This window comes from Canis lupus, chromosome 18, assembly GCF_003254725.2.
Source record: "Canis lupus dingo isolate Sandy chromosome 18, ASM325472v2, whole genome shotgun sequence".
NCBI classification, from domain to species: domain Eukaryota; kingdom Metazoa; phylum Chordata; class Mammalia; order Carnivora; family Canidae; genus Canis; species Canis lupus.
Genome location: NC_064260.1, coordinates 53,247,339 through 53,262,776, shown reverse-complemented (window position 1 = coordinate 53,262,776; position 15,438 = coordinate 53,247,339). Strand labels below are relative to the sequence as shown.

At 44.6% G+C, this 15,438-nt stretch overlaps 1 protein-coding gene across 4 annotated transcripts in view; it reads right to left on the bottom strand.

Moving 5' to 3' along the window:
• The window catches only part of ATL3 (atlastin GTPase 3), a 58,530-nt gene extending 46,393 nt beyond the window's left edge, over positions 1 to 12,137 (bottom strand). The window contains exon 1 of one of the 4 annotated variants that reach the window (XM_049096435.1): positions 11,659 to 12,137. Coding sequence is in view for 1 of the 4 variants with exons in the window: in XM_049096433.1 (XP_048952390.1) it covers positions 11,047 to 11,092 (46 nt within the window). In the remaining 3 variants the exon portion in view is untranslated. Of the gene's footprint in view, positions 1 to 10,415; positions 10,676 to 11,046; positions 11,332 to 11,658 lie in introns of those variants that run through there. The other 3 variants (XM_049096436.1, XM_049096433.1, XM_049096434.1) reach the window with 3 other exon arrangements.
• Positions 12,138 to 15,438: the final 3,301 nt, after the last annotated feature.

The following is a 15,438-nucleotide window of genomic DNA, read 5'->3' as shown; positions in this document are numbered from 1 at the left end:
AATTCAGTTAATTGAAAGATAAATATGAAGTAAAGCATAGTACAAGTAAGCAGATATGGCCAAAATCACAAATACAGTCCCCAAATTACATTTGTCTGGGAAAACACTCAAGGCTGCATGATCACAGCAGGCAAAGTCAACAAAACAGCTTGACTGCCAGACTCTATGCCCATTTAGCTATGGGAATTGCCACTCGCTTTTTTATACTTACAATATCAGATAACAACAAAAGGTTCTTGCCAATTTTTAATTTTTTGTCAGGCTAGTGGAATGCAAGCTATAAATATACACCATCACGACATCACTGTAATAAATGTGTATTATTATTGTTCTTTCCCATTACTGCCTGGGTAAAAATTTAACATTGCTGTGAATATAATCTCTTACCATCCTTTCTTTGCCACAATAGCAGGTGAATCCAGGACCTAAAGACCTTCAATCTTTCATATAAAAGAACTAACGAAAAAAAACAAAACAAAACAAAAAAAAAGAACTAACGAGAATAACTGATTCAGATCTTAGGGATAAGCCACAGTGTCAAGTACCGTGCAATACTCAAGGCAGGTCCAAAGTCTGTGAGATGGCTGGTTGCTCTCCCCAATATTCATTTTCTTTTTTCTTTTTAAAGATGTTATTCATTTACTCATGAGAGATACAGAGAGAGAGGCAGAGACATAGGCAGAAGGAGAAGCAGGCTCCATGCAAGGAGCCCGATGTGGGACTCTCTCCCAGGACCCCAGGATCACACCCTGAGCCAAAAACAGACACTCAACCACTGAGCCACCCAGGCGTCCCCTCAATATTCATTTTCCCCTGCTGCTATGGAAACAGATTTTTAGCTGGATATAAAACTGCCTAGAAGAAACCTATTTTCAACCCAACCTTGTAGCAGGGGTATTACCATGTGACTAAGTTCTGACTGGAAATCATATAGCCAACTTCTAGGTCATGCATTTTCCCGTTTCCTGCTAGCTGGATGTATTCCTAGGAGGGAGTCATCCTGCACCAGGCACCCAAGGGCAACGCCCCAGAAATACTGGAGCAACAGGAGAGGTAGGGCCTAGGACTTCATGTAGCAGCATTGCCCTGCTGGCTCATTTTTATGTGGGAAAGAAAAAAATCTACCTTGTGTAAATAACTAAATTGAAGGCTCTGTCAGGTACGGCCAAACCCCATAACCAGTACAACAGTCCCCCCAGGACTCCACAGTTAAGTTCGTGATACTGGCTCTTTCAATTCCATCTGTTAAACCATCCAAGTTAACAGACCAATGTGAATGTATGACACATGGCAGGCACACAGTAAACAGCTGGAGAAAGAATGAATCATATGTACTGTAATATAGTTGAAGGCTACTCCCCTGAAGATGCAGGTGGTTTTGTCAGAGCAACAGGCACAGAAGATAAGGTGACCTGGACTACTGACAAGATGAAATGATTTGATGACAAGAAAGTATGCAGTTGGGCACAATGAATCGTACTACAAGAGAAGATGAAGACCATGAGGTCAGTGAGGGGAAAAAGGTGATAAGGCCTTCACTCATCTCTTCCTTTCTTTCTGCCTACAGCACAGTGAAAAGAGGAGAGGACCAGGCTCTGTTTACTTGGGGGAGCCGGGGTGATTTTGCATTTCTTTTCACAACAATTTATTGGGCACACTGGATTTATTTTTTTATTTTTTTTTTTTTTTTATTCATGATAGGCACACAGTGAGAGAGAGAGAGGCAGAGACACAGGCAGAGGGAGAAGCAGGCTCCATGCACCGGGAGCCCGATGTGGGATTCGATCCCGGATCTCAAGGATCGCGCCCTGGGCCAAAGGCAGGCGCCAAACCGCTGCGCCACCCAGGGATCCCGGGCACACTGGATTTAAAAAGCTCTTGTTCCTTTGGTTTCAGTCTACTTAAAGAAAAAAATCACTCTGAACTGTACACATCACCAATATAATTCAATTTAAACAAATGAAGTTGAGGCGCCTGGGTGGCTCAGTCGATTGGGCATCTGCCTTCGGCTGGGATCTAGCCCCATGTCAGGCTCCCTGCTCAGAGCCTGCTTCTCCCTCTCCCTCTGCTTGCCACTCTGCCTACTGTGTGCTCTCTCTCTGTCTCGCTCACTCTCTGTCAAATAAATAAAAATTTAAAAATAAACAAATAGAGTTGATCACTTTTTACCATATCATCTTTCTCTCTCGTTACCCAAGACAAGACAGTATATTTTTCTAAAAGATTTATTTATTTTGAGGGATGCCTGGGTGGCTCAGCAGTTGGGCACGTCTGCCTTGGGCTTAGGGTGTTATCCTGGAGAACCAGGATCGAGTCACACATCATGCGCCCTGCATGGAGACTGCTTACATCTCTGCCTCTCTCGTTCTCTCTCATGAATAAATAAATAAAATATTTTTAAAAAATTATTTATTTTGAGAGAGAAAGACTGTGTGTGAGAGAGAGCAGGGGAGAGAATCTCCAGCAGATTCCCCCCTGAGCAGAGCCCCAGTGACACAGGGCTCAACCTCACAACCCTGAGATCATGACCAGAGCTGAATCCAAGAGTCAGACATTCAACCAACTGAGCTAGCCAGGCACCTCCAAGACGGTATCCTTGATCTTCCAAGTAAAAACTTTATTTCTACTCACCCCTTTCCAGAGGTCATATTTCTATACCCTTTCTCTTCAAAAAAAAAAAAAAAAAAAAAAAAATTTTTTTAAAGGTCACCTGGCTGGCTCAGGCTGAAAAGCATGCAACTTTTGACTCTGAGGTCGTGGATTCGAGCCACACATGGGGTGTAGAGATAAATAAAACTTTAAAAATTTTTAATAAAAAAATAAATGTCCTTTGCTGAATCTCCAGCTCCCTAATCCCTTAAGATTCCTTAATCAAAACCTCAGGACCTTCTCCCTTAGGCCTTAACACTTCCCAATCTTTCTCGACTGTTAGGCAACATCTCCCTTAGGCCTTACCACTTCCCAATCTTTCTCGACTGTTAGGCAACATCCCCAATTGTTGCTTTAACAATGAGACCTCATCCATTAGGGCTGAGGTCCTTCAGGATACACCACGTCAGCAACTGCATAAAGGGCTAGCAAAAACACTTTATGGATTGAGGGCTCAAAGCTAAATCTCTATCCTCTAAGTCAAAGCCTTTCACCATTCTCCCCACAGCCTTGATTCCTCTTACTCCTTCCTTATTCCCCTCATCCTCCCAGGAAAATTAACTTTCATTGGCCTTCCTACTGAAGAAACTTAGGATTCAGGTCCTGTCCTGCCTTGATTCCAAAATTTCAAATGTACAATCTATTCAGCCACTTCTTCCCACAGCCTGAAATTGCATGTTCCCCCTGACTTGGAGGCAAACACTGATCCTTTGACATTCACCTTCCCCTCCCTCTGGACCTATTTTCCCAGTTATACACGGTATACTGAAAAGAAAAAAGGCTCCAGAGGTGCCTGGGTGGCTCAATGGGTTAAGCATCTGCCTTCAGCTTGTCAGGTCATGATCCCAGAGTCCTGAGATGGAGCCCCATATCAGGCTCCCTGAACAGCAGAGGGCCTGCTTCTCCCTCTCCCTCTGCTTGCCGCTCTGCCTACTTACGTGCTCTCTTTCTCTGTCAAATAAATAAATAAAATCCGAAAGAAAGAAAGAAAGAAAGAGAAGAAAGAAAAGAGAGAGAAGAAAAGAGAAAAGAGAAAAGAGAAGAAAAGAGAAGAGAAGAGAGAAAAGAAAGGAAAAGAAAAGAAAAGAAAGAAAAGAAAAGAAAAAAGAAAAGAGAAGAGAAGAGAAGAGAAGAGAAGAGAAGAGAAGAGAAGAAAAGAAAGAAAAGAAAAGAAAAGAAAAGAAAAGAAAAGAAAAGAAAAAAGAAAAAAGAAAAGAGGCTCTGGAATCATTTCTCCCCTCTAGAATGTAAGCTCCATGAGGGCAGGATATTTGTGTCTTCTGTTCAATGCTATATCCCCCAATATCCCAGAACAGTGCCCATAAGTAGCAGATATCCAATAAATACTTGTGGAACAGCTGAATAACTCCACTACTTAGTCTCGATTTGACTATGGACAAATTTCTAACCGCTTGCAACTTCATTTCTTTAGAAATGGAATACTCATCTCAAAGATTAACACATATTAGGAACTCAATAAAGTGGTCCTACTTTCCTGTTTCTACTAAAACCTCATACATATTATTCCACCCATTGTAATATTATCATTTGTAATCAAGATTTATCACCCAACTGGGAGCTTCTGAGGAGTAGAGAAACTGTCACATTCAGCTCCAGTATCTAAAAGGAAGGATAACAGTTTCCTAGTACTGTGAACACTAAACTCAGGAATTCTTGTCAAGCACCTCCAGAAAAACCAGTTTCTTCCCTTCCCCCAGTGGTCTCCTTTCTCAAAGAAGACACACTCCTGGAAGGTGTGTCTTCATCCACTTACCTACCCATTCCCTTCTCATCACCTTGTAACCTGATTTTCCTCTCAGTCTCCCTGCTGAAATTATTCAGTAGTTTATCATGACCTCTCTTGCCAAATCCAATGGCTCTTTCTTCTCATTCAGCCCTCTCTGTATGACAAAACACAACTGCCACCTGCTGCTGGAACTCCTGCAGACATTTGGTCTCTGGGACCATGCCCATTCCTAGCTCACTCCCAATCTTTTCATGATTTCCTTTCCCTGCTTCTTTTCCTCTTCAGCTTCCTGTGAGTTCCACCGCCCTCTGCTCCAGTCTTGGCAGTTTTCCTTCACTCCTTCAATGACCTCTTTATTCTTATAATTTCTTTTTTTTTTTAAAGATTTTATTTATTTATGATAGTCACAGAGAGAGAGAGAGAGAGAGGCAGAGACACAGGCAGAGGGAGAAGCAGGCTCCATGCAGGGAGCCTGACGTGGGATTCGATCCCGGGTCTCCAAGATCGCGCCCTGGGCCAAAGGCAGGCACCAAACCGCTGCGCCATCAGGGATCCTTATTCTTATAATTTCACTATACCCTCTCTTTTGGTGATGCAACTTCATTAATTCCTAACCTGCATTCAGGTCCAAAGATACAACTGCCTCAGGGAGAGAATCACCTGGATATTCCCCCATCACTTTACTCTCATGAGTAATATGTAGAAATATATGAGCAGAAGAGTCAAGAGACAAGTTCCTATTCCAGTTCTACCACTAGCAGCCTGTGTGATTCTGGGCATGTCTTGTCTTTGGTCTCAAGAGTGAAATGAGTCAAGATTTAACTTCTAGAAAACCTACTGGTACAAACACTTTATATGTCTACTTGTGGTATCATGAAAATGAATCCTCTCAATTACTCAGCTTCTCTCAAATCTCCACCTCTCAGCCTCCACATCTTCCCTAGGTTCTTATATGCTATATAGCTCCAAATCCAATCAATCTTCCCCCCTTTTTCTATTGATTGATTTGAGAGTGAGCACAGGGCTGAGGGTGCAGAAAGGAGAGGGAGAAAGAATCTTTTTTTTTTTTTTTTTTAAGATTTTTATTTATTCATTCATAGAGACAGAGAGAGAGAGGGAGAGGGAGGCAGAGACACAGGCAGAGGGAGAAGCAGGCTCCACACAGGGAGCCCGACGTGGGATTCGATTCCGTGTCTCCAGGATCAGGCCCCGGGCTGCAGGCGGCGCTAAACCGCTGCGCCACCAGGGCTGCCGAGAGAGAGAGAGAGAGAGAGAGAGAGAGAGAGAGAGAGAGAGAGAGAGAGAGAATCTTAAACAGATTTTGTACTGAGCTTGGAGCCCGACTCAGGCCTCAATCCCATGACCCTGAGACCATGACCTGAGTTGAAACCAACAGTTGCGGGCACCGCCTTCAGCCCAGGGCGTGATCCTAGAGACCTGGGATCAAGTCCCATGTCGAGCTCCCTGCATGAAGCCTGCTTCTCCCTCTGCCTGTGTCTCTGCCTCTCTCTCTCTCTCTCTCTCTCTCTCTCTCCCTTTCCCTCATGAATAAATAAATAAAATCTTTAAAGAAACCAAGACTTGCTTAACTGACTGCACCATCCACAAGCCCCTTACTTCCTTTTAGGAGTTAAATTCCTTTTGGCAAAGATTGTTACTCTCAAGTGAAGCAGAATGTACAAGAGAAAGGCCTTTCCTAACCCTCAGGGCCCAGCTTTACAATGATTGTGACCACATAAGTAAATCATTTTACTTCTCTGTGGCTCAGTTTCCTCTACAGGAAATGCTGAAAATATTTGGATAATTAAAAAGCCTTTCAACAGTTTATGTGGAAGCGACGACCTTTTCTCTAATTACCTTTTAAAGTACTGATTTACCCTTTACTTTTGGTAAAAACACAACTTAATCCAGACTAGCCAATAGGTTTAAGTATACCTATTCAAATAATTTCTGTAATAATTGCATTCAACAGGGATCCTTGGGTGGCGCAGCGGTTTGGCGCCTGCCTTTGGCCCAGGGCGCGATCCTGGAGACCCGGGATCGAATCCCACGTCGGGCTCCCGGTGCATGGAGCCTGCTTCTCCCTCTGCCTGTTGTGTCTCTGCCTCTCTCTCTCTCTGTATGACTACCATAAATAAATTAAAAAAAATGTTTAAAAAAAAAAAAATAATTGCATTCAACAGACTGGCTCTGCACTAAAATGACACAGACAATCCAAGTAGAAATAAGGTGAAAGACTAACAGGTGAAACTAATTATCACAGGGAAGACTTTGTAGTGATCTGACCAAATTACAATATTAGCTCTTCTAGAATGACCTAACACTGAATTTTTAAGAGATTTTTTTTTTTAAAGTAGCTGCAAGGGTGTCTTGGGTGACACAATCGGTTGACCATCTATCTGACTCTTGGTTTCAGCTCAGGTTGTGACCTGGAGGTTGGAAGATGGGAGCCCCACAATGGGCTCCACACTCAGTATATGGTCTGCTTTGGATTCTCTCTCCCTTTCTGCCCCTCCCACTTGTGGGCTCACCCCCCTCTCCCCTCTCTCTAATAAATAAATAAATCTTAAAAAAGAAAAAAAAATAGCTGCATAGACTAAATAAAAGTAGGTGAGACTACTGATCCAATTGGCCTTTTCAGTTCTATGGAAAATATAAATTCGGGCAGCCCAGGTGGCTCAGCGGTTTAGCGCCACCTTCAGCCCAGGGCCTGATCCTGGAGACTAGGGATCAAGTCCCACATCAGGCTCCCTGCATGGAGCCTGCTTCTCCCTCTGCCTGTGTCTCTGCCTCTCTCTCTCTCTCTGTTTCTCATAAATAAAGAAAAAGGAAAAAAAATACAAATTCTAAGAAATAAATTCTATCAGAAAATAGGGGATCCCTGGGTGGCGCAGTGGTTTGGCACCTGCCTTTGGCCCAGGGCGCGATTCTGGAGACCCGGGATCGAATCCCACATCGGGCTCCCGGTGCATGGAGCCTGCTTCTCCCTCTGCCTATGTCTCTGCCTCTCTCTCGCTCTCTGTGTGACTATCATAAATAAATTTTAAAAAATTAAAAAAAAAAAAGAAAACATTATAGAGGGAAAAAGTTTAAATTCCCCTCAAATATTTGAAAAGCCCACCTGAACAGTGATAAATTCAATGAAACTAGTTAACTGGAAGCAGGTACAACTGCTACTTCAGAAAATTCATACAGAATTTAGTTGATCAATTCAACAGTATAGACCAGGGTTTCCCAACCTTGGCACTACCAGTATTTTATACTGGATAGCTCAGTTGTGGGGAACTATCCTATTCATTGTAGGATATTTAGCAGCCAACTCTGGCCTCTACCCGCTAGATACCAGTAGTGCTACCTCCTGCTTATAAGACCCCAAAATGTCTGCAGATGTTGCTAAATGTCCCAACACAGCAAAATCACCCTGGGTTAAGAATCACTGTGGTGGGATGCCTGAGTGGTTTAGTGGTTGAGAATCTGCCTTCAGCTCAGGGCGCCGTCCTAGAGTCCCGGGATCAAAAAAAAAAAAAAAAACAAAAACAAAAAACAAAAAAAAGAACCACTATGGTAGAGCCAGCCTTGGTGTTCATCTGTACTATTCAGAGAGCTCCACAAAGCAAATCAAATTAACTACAGTTTCAGAAACATTTCACCAAGTAGAGTGTATGACTCAGGGTAAAGTTATGACCTGAGTTTTCCACTCTCCTTTTGAAACCCATTTACTAAAGGACAAGAGCAACACACCCAAAAACAGAAGCATACCATTTCAGGCCTTGTTCTCACTGGCAGTCTTTAAAGTTCCTAATTCAGGCAAGGCCAGAAAAAACACATCATATATGAGGGTAAGCTCTCAGCCAACTCAAACTGCTGGAAGTGGTTCCATTTGTCTCAAGGTGGGAGAATGCTTTTATATGCTCTCTTTTGTCTTAAGGCAGTAAGTATGCTAGTAGATACACGTACATTTCTTTGGCTGTTTCAATAAAAATACTTATAACCAACAAAAGAGAATATTGGGGGAAATTTACATTCTAATCAATTAAAGAGTTTAAGAGAAAACCTTTTCTCAATTCATCTGGCATAACATGTTCCTACTTTAGCACAGAATGCTGAACAAAACCACATTTCGTCAATTTTGTAGTGCTTTATGTATTTATAAGGTCAATTATGACTAAACAGTACCTAAGATTCAGAAATGCAAAGACCAGGCTGAATCTAAAAATGATGCCAGGCTATGCTATAGAAAAAAAAAAAACCTTTTTTTTTAATAGAGTGAGTTCAATATTCATCTTATTTGACTCTTCCATAAAAATAAAAAAATCGCCAAAATCAATTTGGTTACCGGAAGGTTTTGTGTTCCAGATGAATAAGGCTTCAATTTGCAATATTTGACTTGGATTCCTTATCATTGCAAGACATTAAAAGTTAATCTACCTTGTTTTTTCACTGACTATACCAGTATAGTCTATTTCCTAACCGGTAATATATTTTAGCTGTGAAATATATCAATAAGTTCTATCTAAATATATGCTAATAAAAAACATTTTTTACCAATTTGCAAAAAGCATCAACTTCTAGTAACAAACACTGATATTATAAATTATACTTCCTATAAAGTAACAAATCAATTCAAATGTAAACAACCACCTATAGGAGAATTTTACATTACCATACAAATTAGAATTACTCAGGGTTCTTTTTTTAACTGTTGCTCCGCCACTGAAGGAAGTAAATCAGAATCTGTGGGTTCCATGCATTGTCAGGTTTTAAATATCACAGGTTATTTTAATCATGCAGCAGACCTGAGATTCACAGACCTACAGCAACTAAAGGTTTTTTTTTTCTTTTAGATAAAAGCTTTATCCTCACTTTCCCCCTCGATGTTTTTTAGAGAATATACTCCTAAAACCTCAAAGAGAACTTGGGAAAATGTTTTAAAATTCAAATTAGCTTTAAAATGCAGCTATGTTATTTGAAGAATTTCTCAGCTCACAAGCCAATAGAAACTTTAACAGGCATGCCTAGTCATTATAGGTAAATTCTTACACCATTCTCAAACAAGTTCACACAACCTGGGGTTCCCTATTTCATAGGAATCTTAATATGTAACCAAACTGTTAAATGACCTACCACTGGGGCTTAGGGGAGGAAGACAACTTTCTGTTAATTTCTTGCTTCTTACAATCCTCTATTATCTCATTTTAAAGAGAGCACGTACCCTTTATCCTAAGGTTCAGAAGGCATAGAAATGAAAAACACATGTGCTCCACCGCAGATAATATACATGTTTATCCTCTGTTGTCATTTTTCTTAATTTCACGATCACTCCAATAGACAATAAGGGGTAGTTAATAAAACAATGTGTTGTTAATAGTAGTGTTCATTCTTCACTACACAGCATAGAAATCCTTTTCATTTAAGCCTTTCCTTTACAGGTGGCAAAGCAGAAACAGGGACTTGTAAACTACAAGCTAGTTTCTTTTCTTTTTTTTTTTTAAGATTTATTTTTATTTATTTATGAGAGAGAGAGAGAGAGAGAGAGGCAGAGACACAGGAGGAGGGAGAAGCAGGCTCCCTGCAGGGAGCCCGACGTGGGACTCGATCCCGGGTCTCCAGGATCACGCCCTGGGCCAAAGGCAGGCGCCAAACCGCTGAGCCACCCAGGGATCCCCTACAAGCTAGTTTCTATGCAAAGTGGGGGGGTGGGGGGGGAAGCCCTAATTGGAATTTCGGTTCACTGCAATGATGAACACTTGACACGGATTAAAACCACGTCGCTTTTCAGAAACTTCTGCAAAAGAAGACAAAACATGAGATCGCGGTTTTTTTTTTCTCCCTTTCACAAAACGGTCCACCCAACTTCGTACACAAATTCTTTGAGGGCTGGGATTTCATGTTTTCTTTTTCTGCCTTTGAATTTGGCAAGTGGAACTTTTGGCGATGTCAACAGCATACACGCTAAGCCAGAATAAAGCCAGGTTAAAAATGACATGAAGTATCCTTCCATTTTTGAGGACTCTCTTACTTTTGAATTATCTTGCTGTCTTTGCATGTCCTCGGGAAAGCAACGGAACAACGGACGGTGCCAAACGTACTAAAAGAACTTCTTAAAAAGCAATTTAGGCCACATTCTAACTCGCCTATGGAAATTAGCGTGGGCTTAAAAATCAACTTTCCTAATTGTCGTCAGCGCCTCGAGGTCGTCAGGATGAAAATAAAGCTTCCAACACCGAGACGCTCCAGCACTTCGCCAAAGGCTGGACGTAAAAGCATCCACCTTCCCGCCGCCCGGCCCGGCCCGCGAGCCCGCGAGGTGCCAGGCAGGGAGGGGGCCGCAGCCCCGGAGCGCGCCCTCGACCCGGGCGGGGCCTGCAGGGCCGCAGCTGCCGACGCCGCCCGCCCGCCCCGGCCCTCCAGCCCCGGCCCCGGCCCCGGCCCCGACCCCGACCCGAGGGCGGCCGCTCCCACCGGGAGCCCAGGGAGGCACCGCCCGCGCCCCGCCGGCCGGGCCTCGCTAGCAGCACCGGCCCTGAATTCGCGGGCCCAGGGTACCCGCCGAGGGGCGCAGGGTCCCGACCCCGGGACGACGAACGAGCGGCGGGCGGTCTCCTCGGGGCTCTGGTCGGGAGGGCGGCGGGGAAAACCGGGCGCCTCACCTGCTCCTCCCGAGGCAGCCGCTACCACTCGCGGAGGGGACAACATGGAGCCTCCGCCTGCAGCAGAGGCCGCGGGGGCGCAGGGAGGGGCGGGCTGAATCGGGAACGAACCGGGCCCAGGAGGCGGGAAACGGGCGGGGCCTGGCCTCTAAAAGAGACTGGGGTGAAGGAGGGGCGCGGAGAGCTTCGAGGGAACGACCACGGGGCGGGCGTGCGAGGCGCGACGGACAGCGCTGGGCGCGGCGAGGGCGGGGCGGACCGGAGCGGAAAGGAGCACGCGGCCGAGTCCTGCCGCCGCCCGACGCGCGTGCTCGTGCGAGCAAGCGCGTCGCCGGCTACCTGGGACTGCACGCCCGCGGCGGCAGGCCACTGGGAATTGTAGTCCCACGCTCTGTGGCTGCCCCCGCGGGCTGTCCCTGTTCTGCGCACTCATCCGGGGCAGGGAGGAAGCGGAAGAAGGGAAGGGGCTTGGCGCGGCTCTTCGACGACTGAACTACAACTCCCAGCAGGCCATGCGGGGAGGGGAGGGGAGGGGGCGGGGCGGGCCGGCGAGCCCAGGCGGGATCCTATTGCGGAGACCCGCCCCGGGGCGGAGGACTTGGGATAACTAACCAGTTGGTAACCCCTACCCGCTGCGTTGTTCAGGGACCGAAGGACCAAAGGGAGGCCTCAAGCCTGGATGACGTGAGCGCTCTGGTTTTTTAACGATTTTGACTTCACAAGGAGAGGAGGACGTGACTTCATTACCACCACCGCCAGTTTCGCCCCATAATCGCGTGCCTGGCCAAGCCTGGTGGTGGACCATCACCACCACTCTGATAGCTAAGACCTTCCAGTGAAACTCCTTCCCTAGGCTTTGTCCAGCCTAAGCGATGGCCGTGTTTCTTAAAAAGGGCTTGTTCTGGGCAGCCCAGGTGGTGCAGCGGTTTAGCACCGCCTTCGGCCCAGGGCCTGATCCTGGAGACCCAGGATCGAGTCCCACATCGGGCTCCCTGCATGGAACCTGCTTCTCCCTCTGCCTGGGTCTCTGCCTCTCTCTCTCTCTCTCTGTCTCTCATGAATAAATAAATAAATAAAATCTTAAAAAAAAAAAAAAAGGGCTTGTTCTGAAGCTACTTTTGCAGGTACACCCTATCTAAACTGTGTTAGGGCAATACAAAACGAGGTTCTCTGAAAATGCTTTTATTCACATTTCACATGCGACTAAGAAAATGTCAGTTGTGAAGAACTTTGTTATCTTGGATTTGTTGAGGTAGGAGCAGTTATCCGAGGTAGGTAGTTGGGGGCATCCATCCCACCATCACCACCATTTCTTGGCGTCACCATTCCCTCATTCATTACATAAATTATTATACTTTCTTCTGCCTGTTTTTTTTTAAGTTTGGTTTGTTTCTTTTTATTTTTTTTATTTTTTTTACTTTATTTGTTTGTTTGTTTATTTATTTTTGGTTTGTTTCTTTTTAAATAAACTTTGCCCCCAACGTGGGGATCGAATTCACCACCGGGAGATCAAGAGCTTGCATGCTCCTCTGAGCCAGCGAGGCGCCCCACTTCTGCCTCTGCCTTAACTATGACAATCTACTCAGAACCTCCTTCCAGCTACCTCCAGGCCCTGCCAAGCCTTTGAGCGGTTTTTGTTAGTTTGTTTTTCTTACTTCTGGAGCGATTGGGACAGAGGTGAAGAGAGATAATTCTGCCTTATCTTATCTAAAGAGATCCTATTTTGATTTCTTTCCCCCTGCCTTCCTTTCTCCCCAAACTCTCAAGATTACTTGAATACCCTCCTCTAGCCTTTAGATTTAAGAGTCGAGATTAGATCTAGTCCACTCTGGCCAGCAGGAAACTAGACATGAACATCAGGGCAAGTGCTGCCTGGAGTTTCACACTAGGTGTGCAGAAGGCAGGACCTACAAGATGTGACACAAGTCCAGGCCATTTTGTGGCATGCTCGGAAAGAGAGAGGGGCCAAAGGCCAATGACTTGTCACAATTGCAACACACTGTACAGGAATTTAAAACTGCACACACATCCCAGAATTCTCTAGTCCCTTCCCCATCCAATTTGATTAGACTTCTTACCATCCAACTTATGTTTTAAGTAAAACATAATCTTTTGGTTTCTCTTCCCACTAGAATAGGAATTTTTGTCTGTTTTTGTTCATTGCTATATAAATACACGGTGCTTCATATAATGCCAGGCAGATAGTAGAAATTCTTTTTTTTATTTTTTTAAAGATTTTATTTATTTATTTATTTATTTATTCACGAGAGAGACAGAGAAAGAGAGAGGCAGAGACACAGGCAGAGGGAGAAGCAGGCTCCATGCAGGGAACCTGATGTGGGACTTGATTCTGGGTCCCCAGGATCACGCCCTGGGCTGAAGGTGGCGCTAAACCGCTGAGCCACCCGGGCTGCCCAATAGTAGAAATTCTTAATATGTACTGAATGGACGAGTAAAGAAGGGGTATGTGACACCTAGCACTGCTCGTTCACTTTCTTGCTCCCTTAATATTAAGTCCCTAACTTTTGCTTTTTTTTTAAGATTTTATTTTTTTTATTTATTAATGAGAGACACACAGAGAGAGAGAGAGAGGCAGAGACACAGGCAGAGGGAGAGCAGGCTCCATGCAGGGAGCCCACATGGGACTCGATCCTGGGTCTCCAGGATCAGGCCCTGGGCTGAAGGCGGCACTAAACCGCTGAGCCACCCAGGCTGCCCTAACTTTTGCTTTTGGACAAAATACCCTGTTCTATTTTAAGGGCTCCCAATAGGGCTTCCTGTCAGGAAGTGACGGGAAACATTGACATTACATCTGTCTCGATATAATTTTCAGCACATCAGCCTTCCATACCTTGTAGAAGTGTTTGGCATTTAGAACAACACAGTACAAAAAAAAAAAAAAAAAAACACAGTACAAATTAAAGGCAGACTTTAGGATTAGTCACAGCTTAGATAGCAACTCCTATAAACGAGAAATATGTTTTGTTGTTAGTGTTGTTTCCTTCTCAAATAGCCAGGGTCATCAAAACAGTGGACATTCAAAATGCTTAATATGGACGGCCCGGGTGGCTCAGCGGTTTAGCATCACCTTCAGCCCAGGGCCTGATCCTGGGGTCCCAGGATCGAGTCCTGTGTCGGGCTCCCTGCATGGAGTCTGCTTCTCCCTCTGCCTGTGTCTCTGCCTCTCTCTCTCCTGTGTCTCTCTCTCGTGAATAAATAAATAAAAATCTTTTTTAAAAATGCTAAATATTGATAATACTGATCACAGCCTGCCTTCAGCCATCTCATTCTGAATTGAGTCATGTGATAAGACCAGATACCGAGCTTTCCTCGTGGTTTTCCCGAAGCGAGTGATATGTAGACATGTTCAATGGTTAAGACCACAGGGCTTGGAGTCAGACTGACTTGGCTTTGAATTCTGGCTCTGATGCTTACTAGCTGTGCAAACTTGGGTGAGTTAGTTAATCTCTTTGAACTTCTTTCATTATCTACTGCTAAATGCTTTTGAGTTGTTGTGAGTTAAATGAGATATAAGCATTTGGTAATTATGACTGATGCATGGGTAGTGCTCAAAAATTGGTAATTATATTCATTCTGGAAAGCCAAAACAAAATCATAAATATTCAAGGTAATCAAGTATTTTATGAAGCACAGAAATAACAAAATTGTTTTCTGCAGTGACATCCACTGTGACTCAGGTTCCAAAGCTTTCCAAAAATAGCTTTCCAAAATTGTTATGTGTCAGGCATAGTGCTCGGCAGTATTGCTTACATATGCATAAGACACATTCCTGTCCTCCAGAGACTCACAGTCTTGTGGGGTAAACAGCCAAGTAAATAATTATCACTCACAGAGACTGTGCTGGGCCTCAGTTCAGCCTTTTCTCCTACTGCCTGCTCGTAGGATCCATGTTTAAGCAACAGGACCCTCAGAAGGGACAGACTGGACTACTGGCATCCTTGGGCATTATTTTTTTTAAAGATTTATTTATTTATTTTGGAGGGTTGGGGCAGAGGACGAGGGGGAGAGAATCCTCAAGCAGACTTCCCACTGAGTGGGGAGCCCCATATGGCACTGGCTCCCAAGACCCTGAGATTATGACCTGAGCCGAAATCAAGAGTCAGACGCTTAACCAATTGTGCCACCCAGGTGCCCAGCTGGGTGTCATTTAAATATCTATACCCGGGGTCCCTGGGTGGCGCAGTGGTTTGGCGCCTGTCTTTGGCCCAGGGCGCGATCCTGGAGACCCGGGATCGAATCCCACATCGGGCTCCCGGTGCATGGAGCCTGCTTCTCCCTCTGCCTATGTCTCTGCCTCTCTCTCTCTCTCTCTCATTAAAAATAAATAAATAAATAAATAAATAAATAAATAAATAAACCCTACTTCACTCC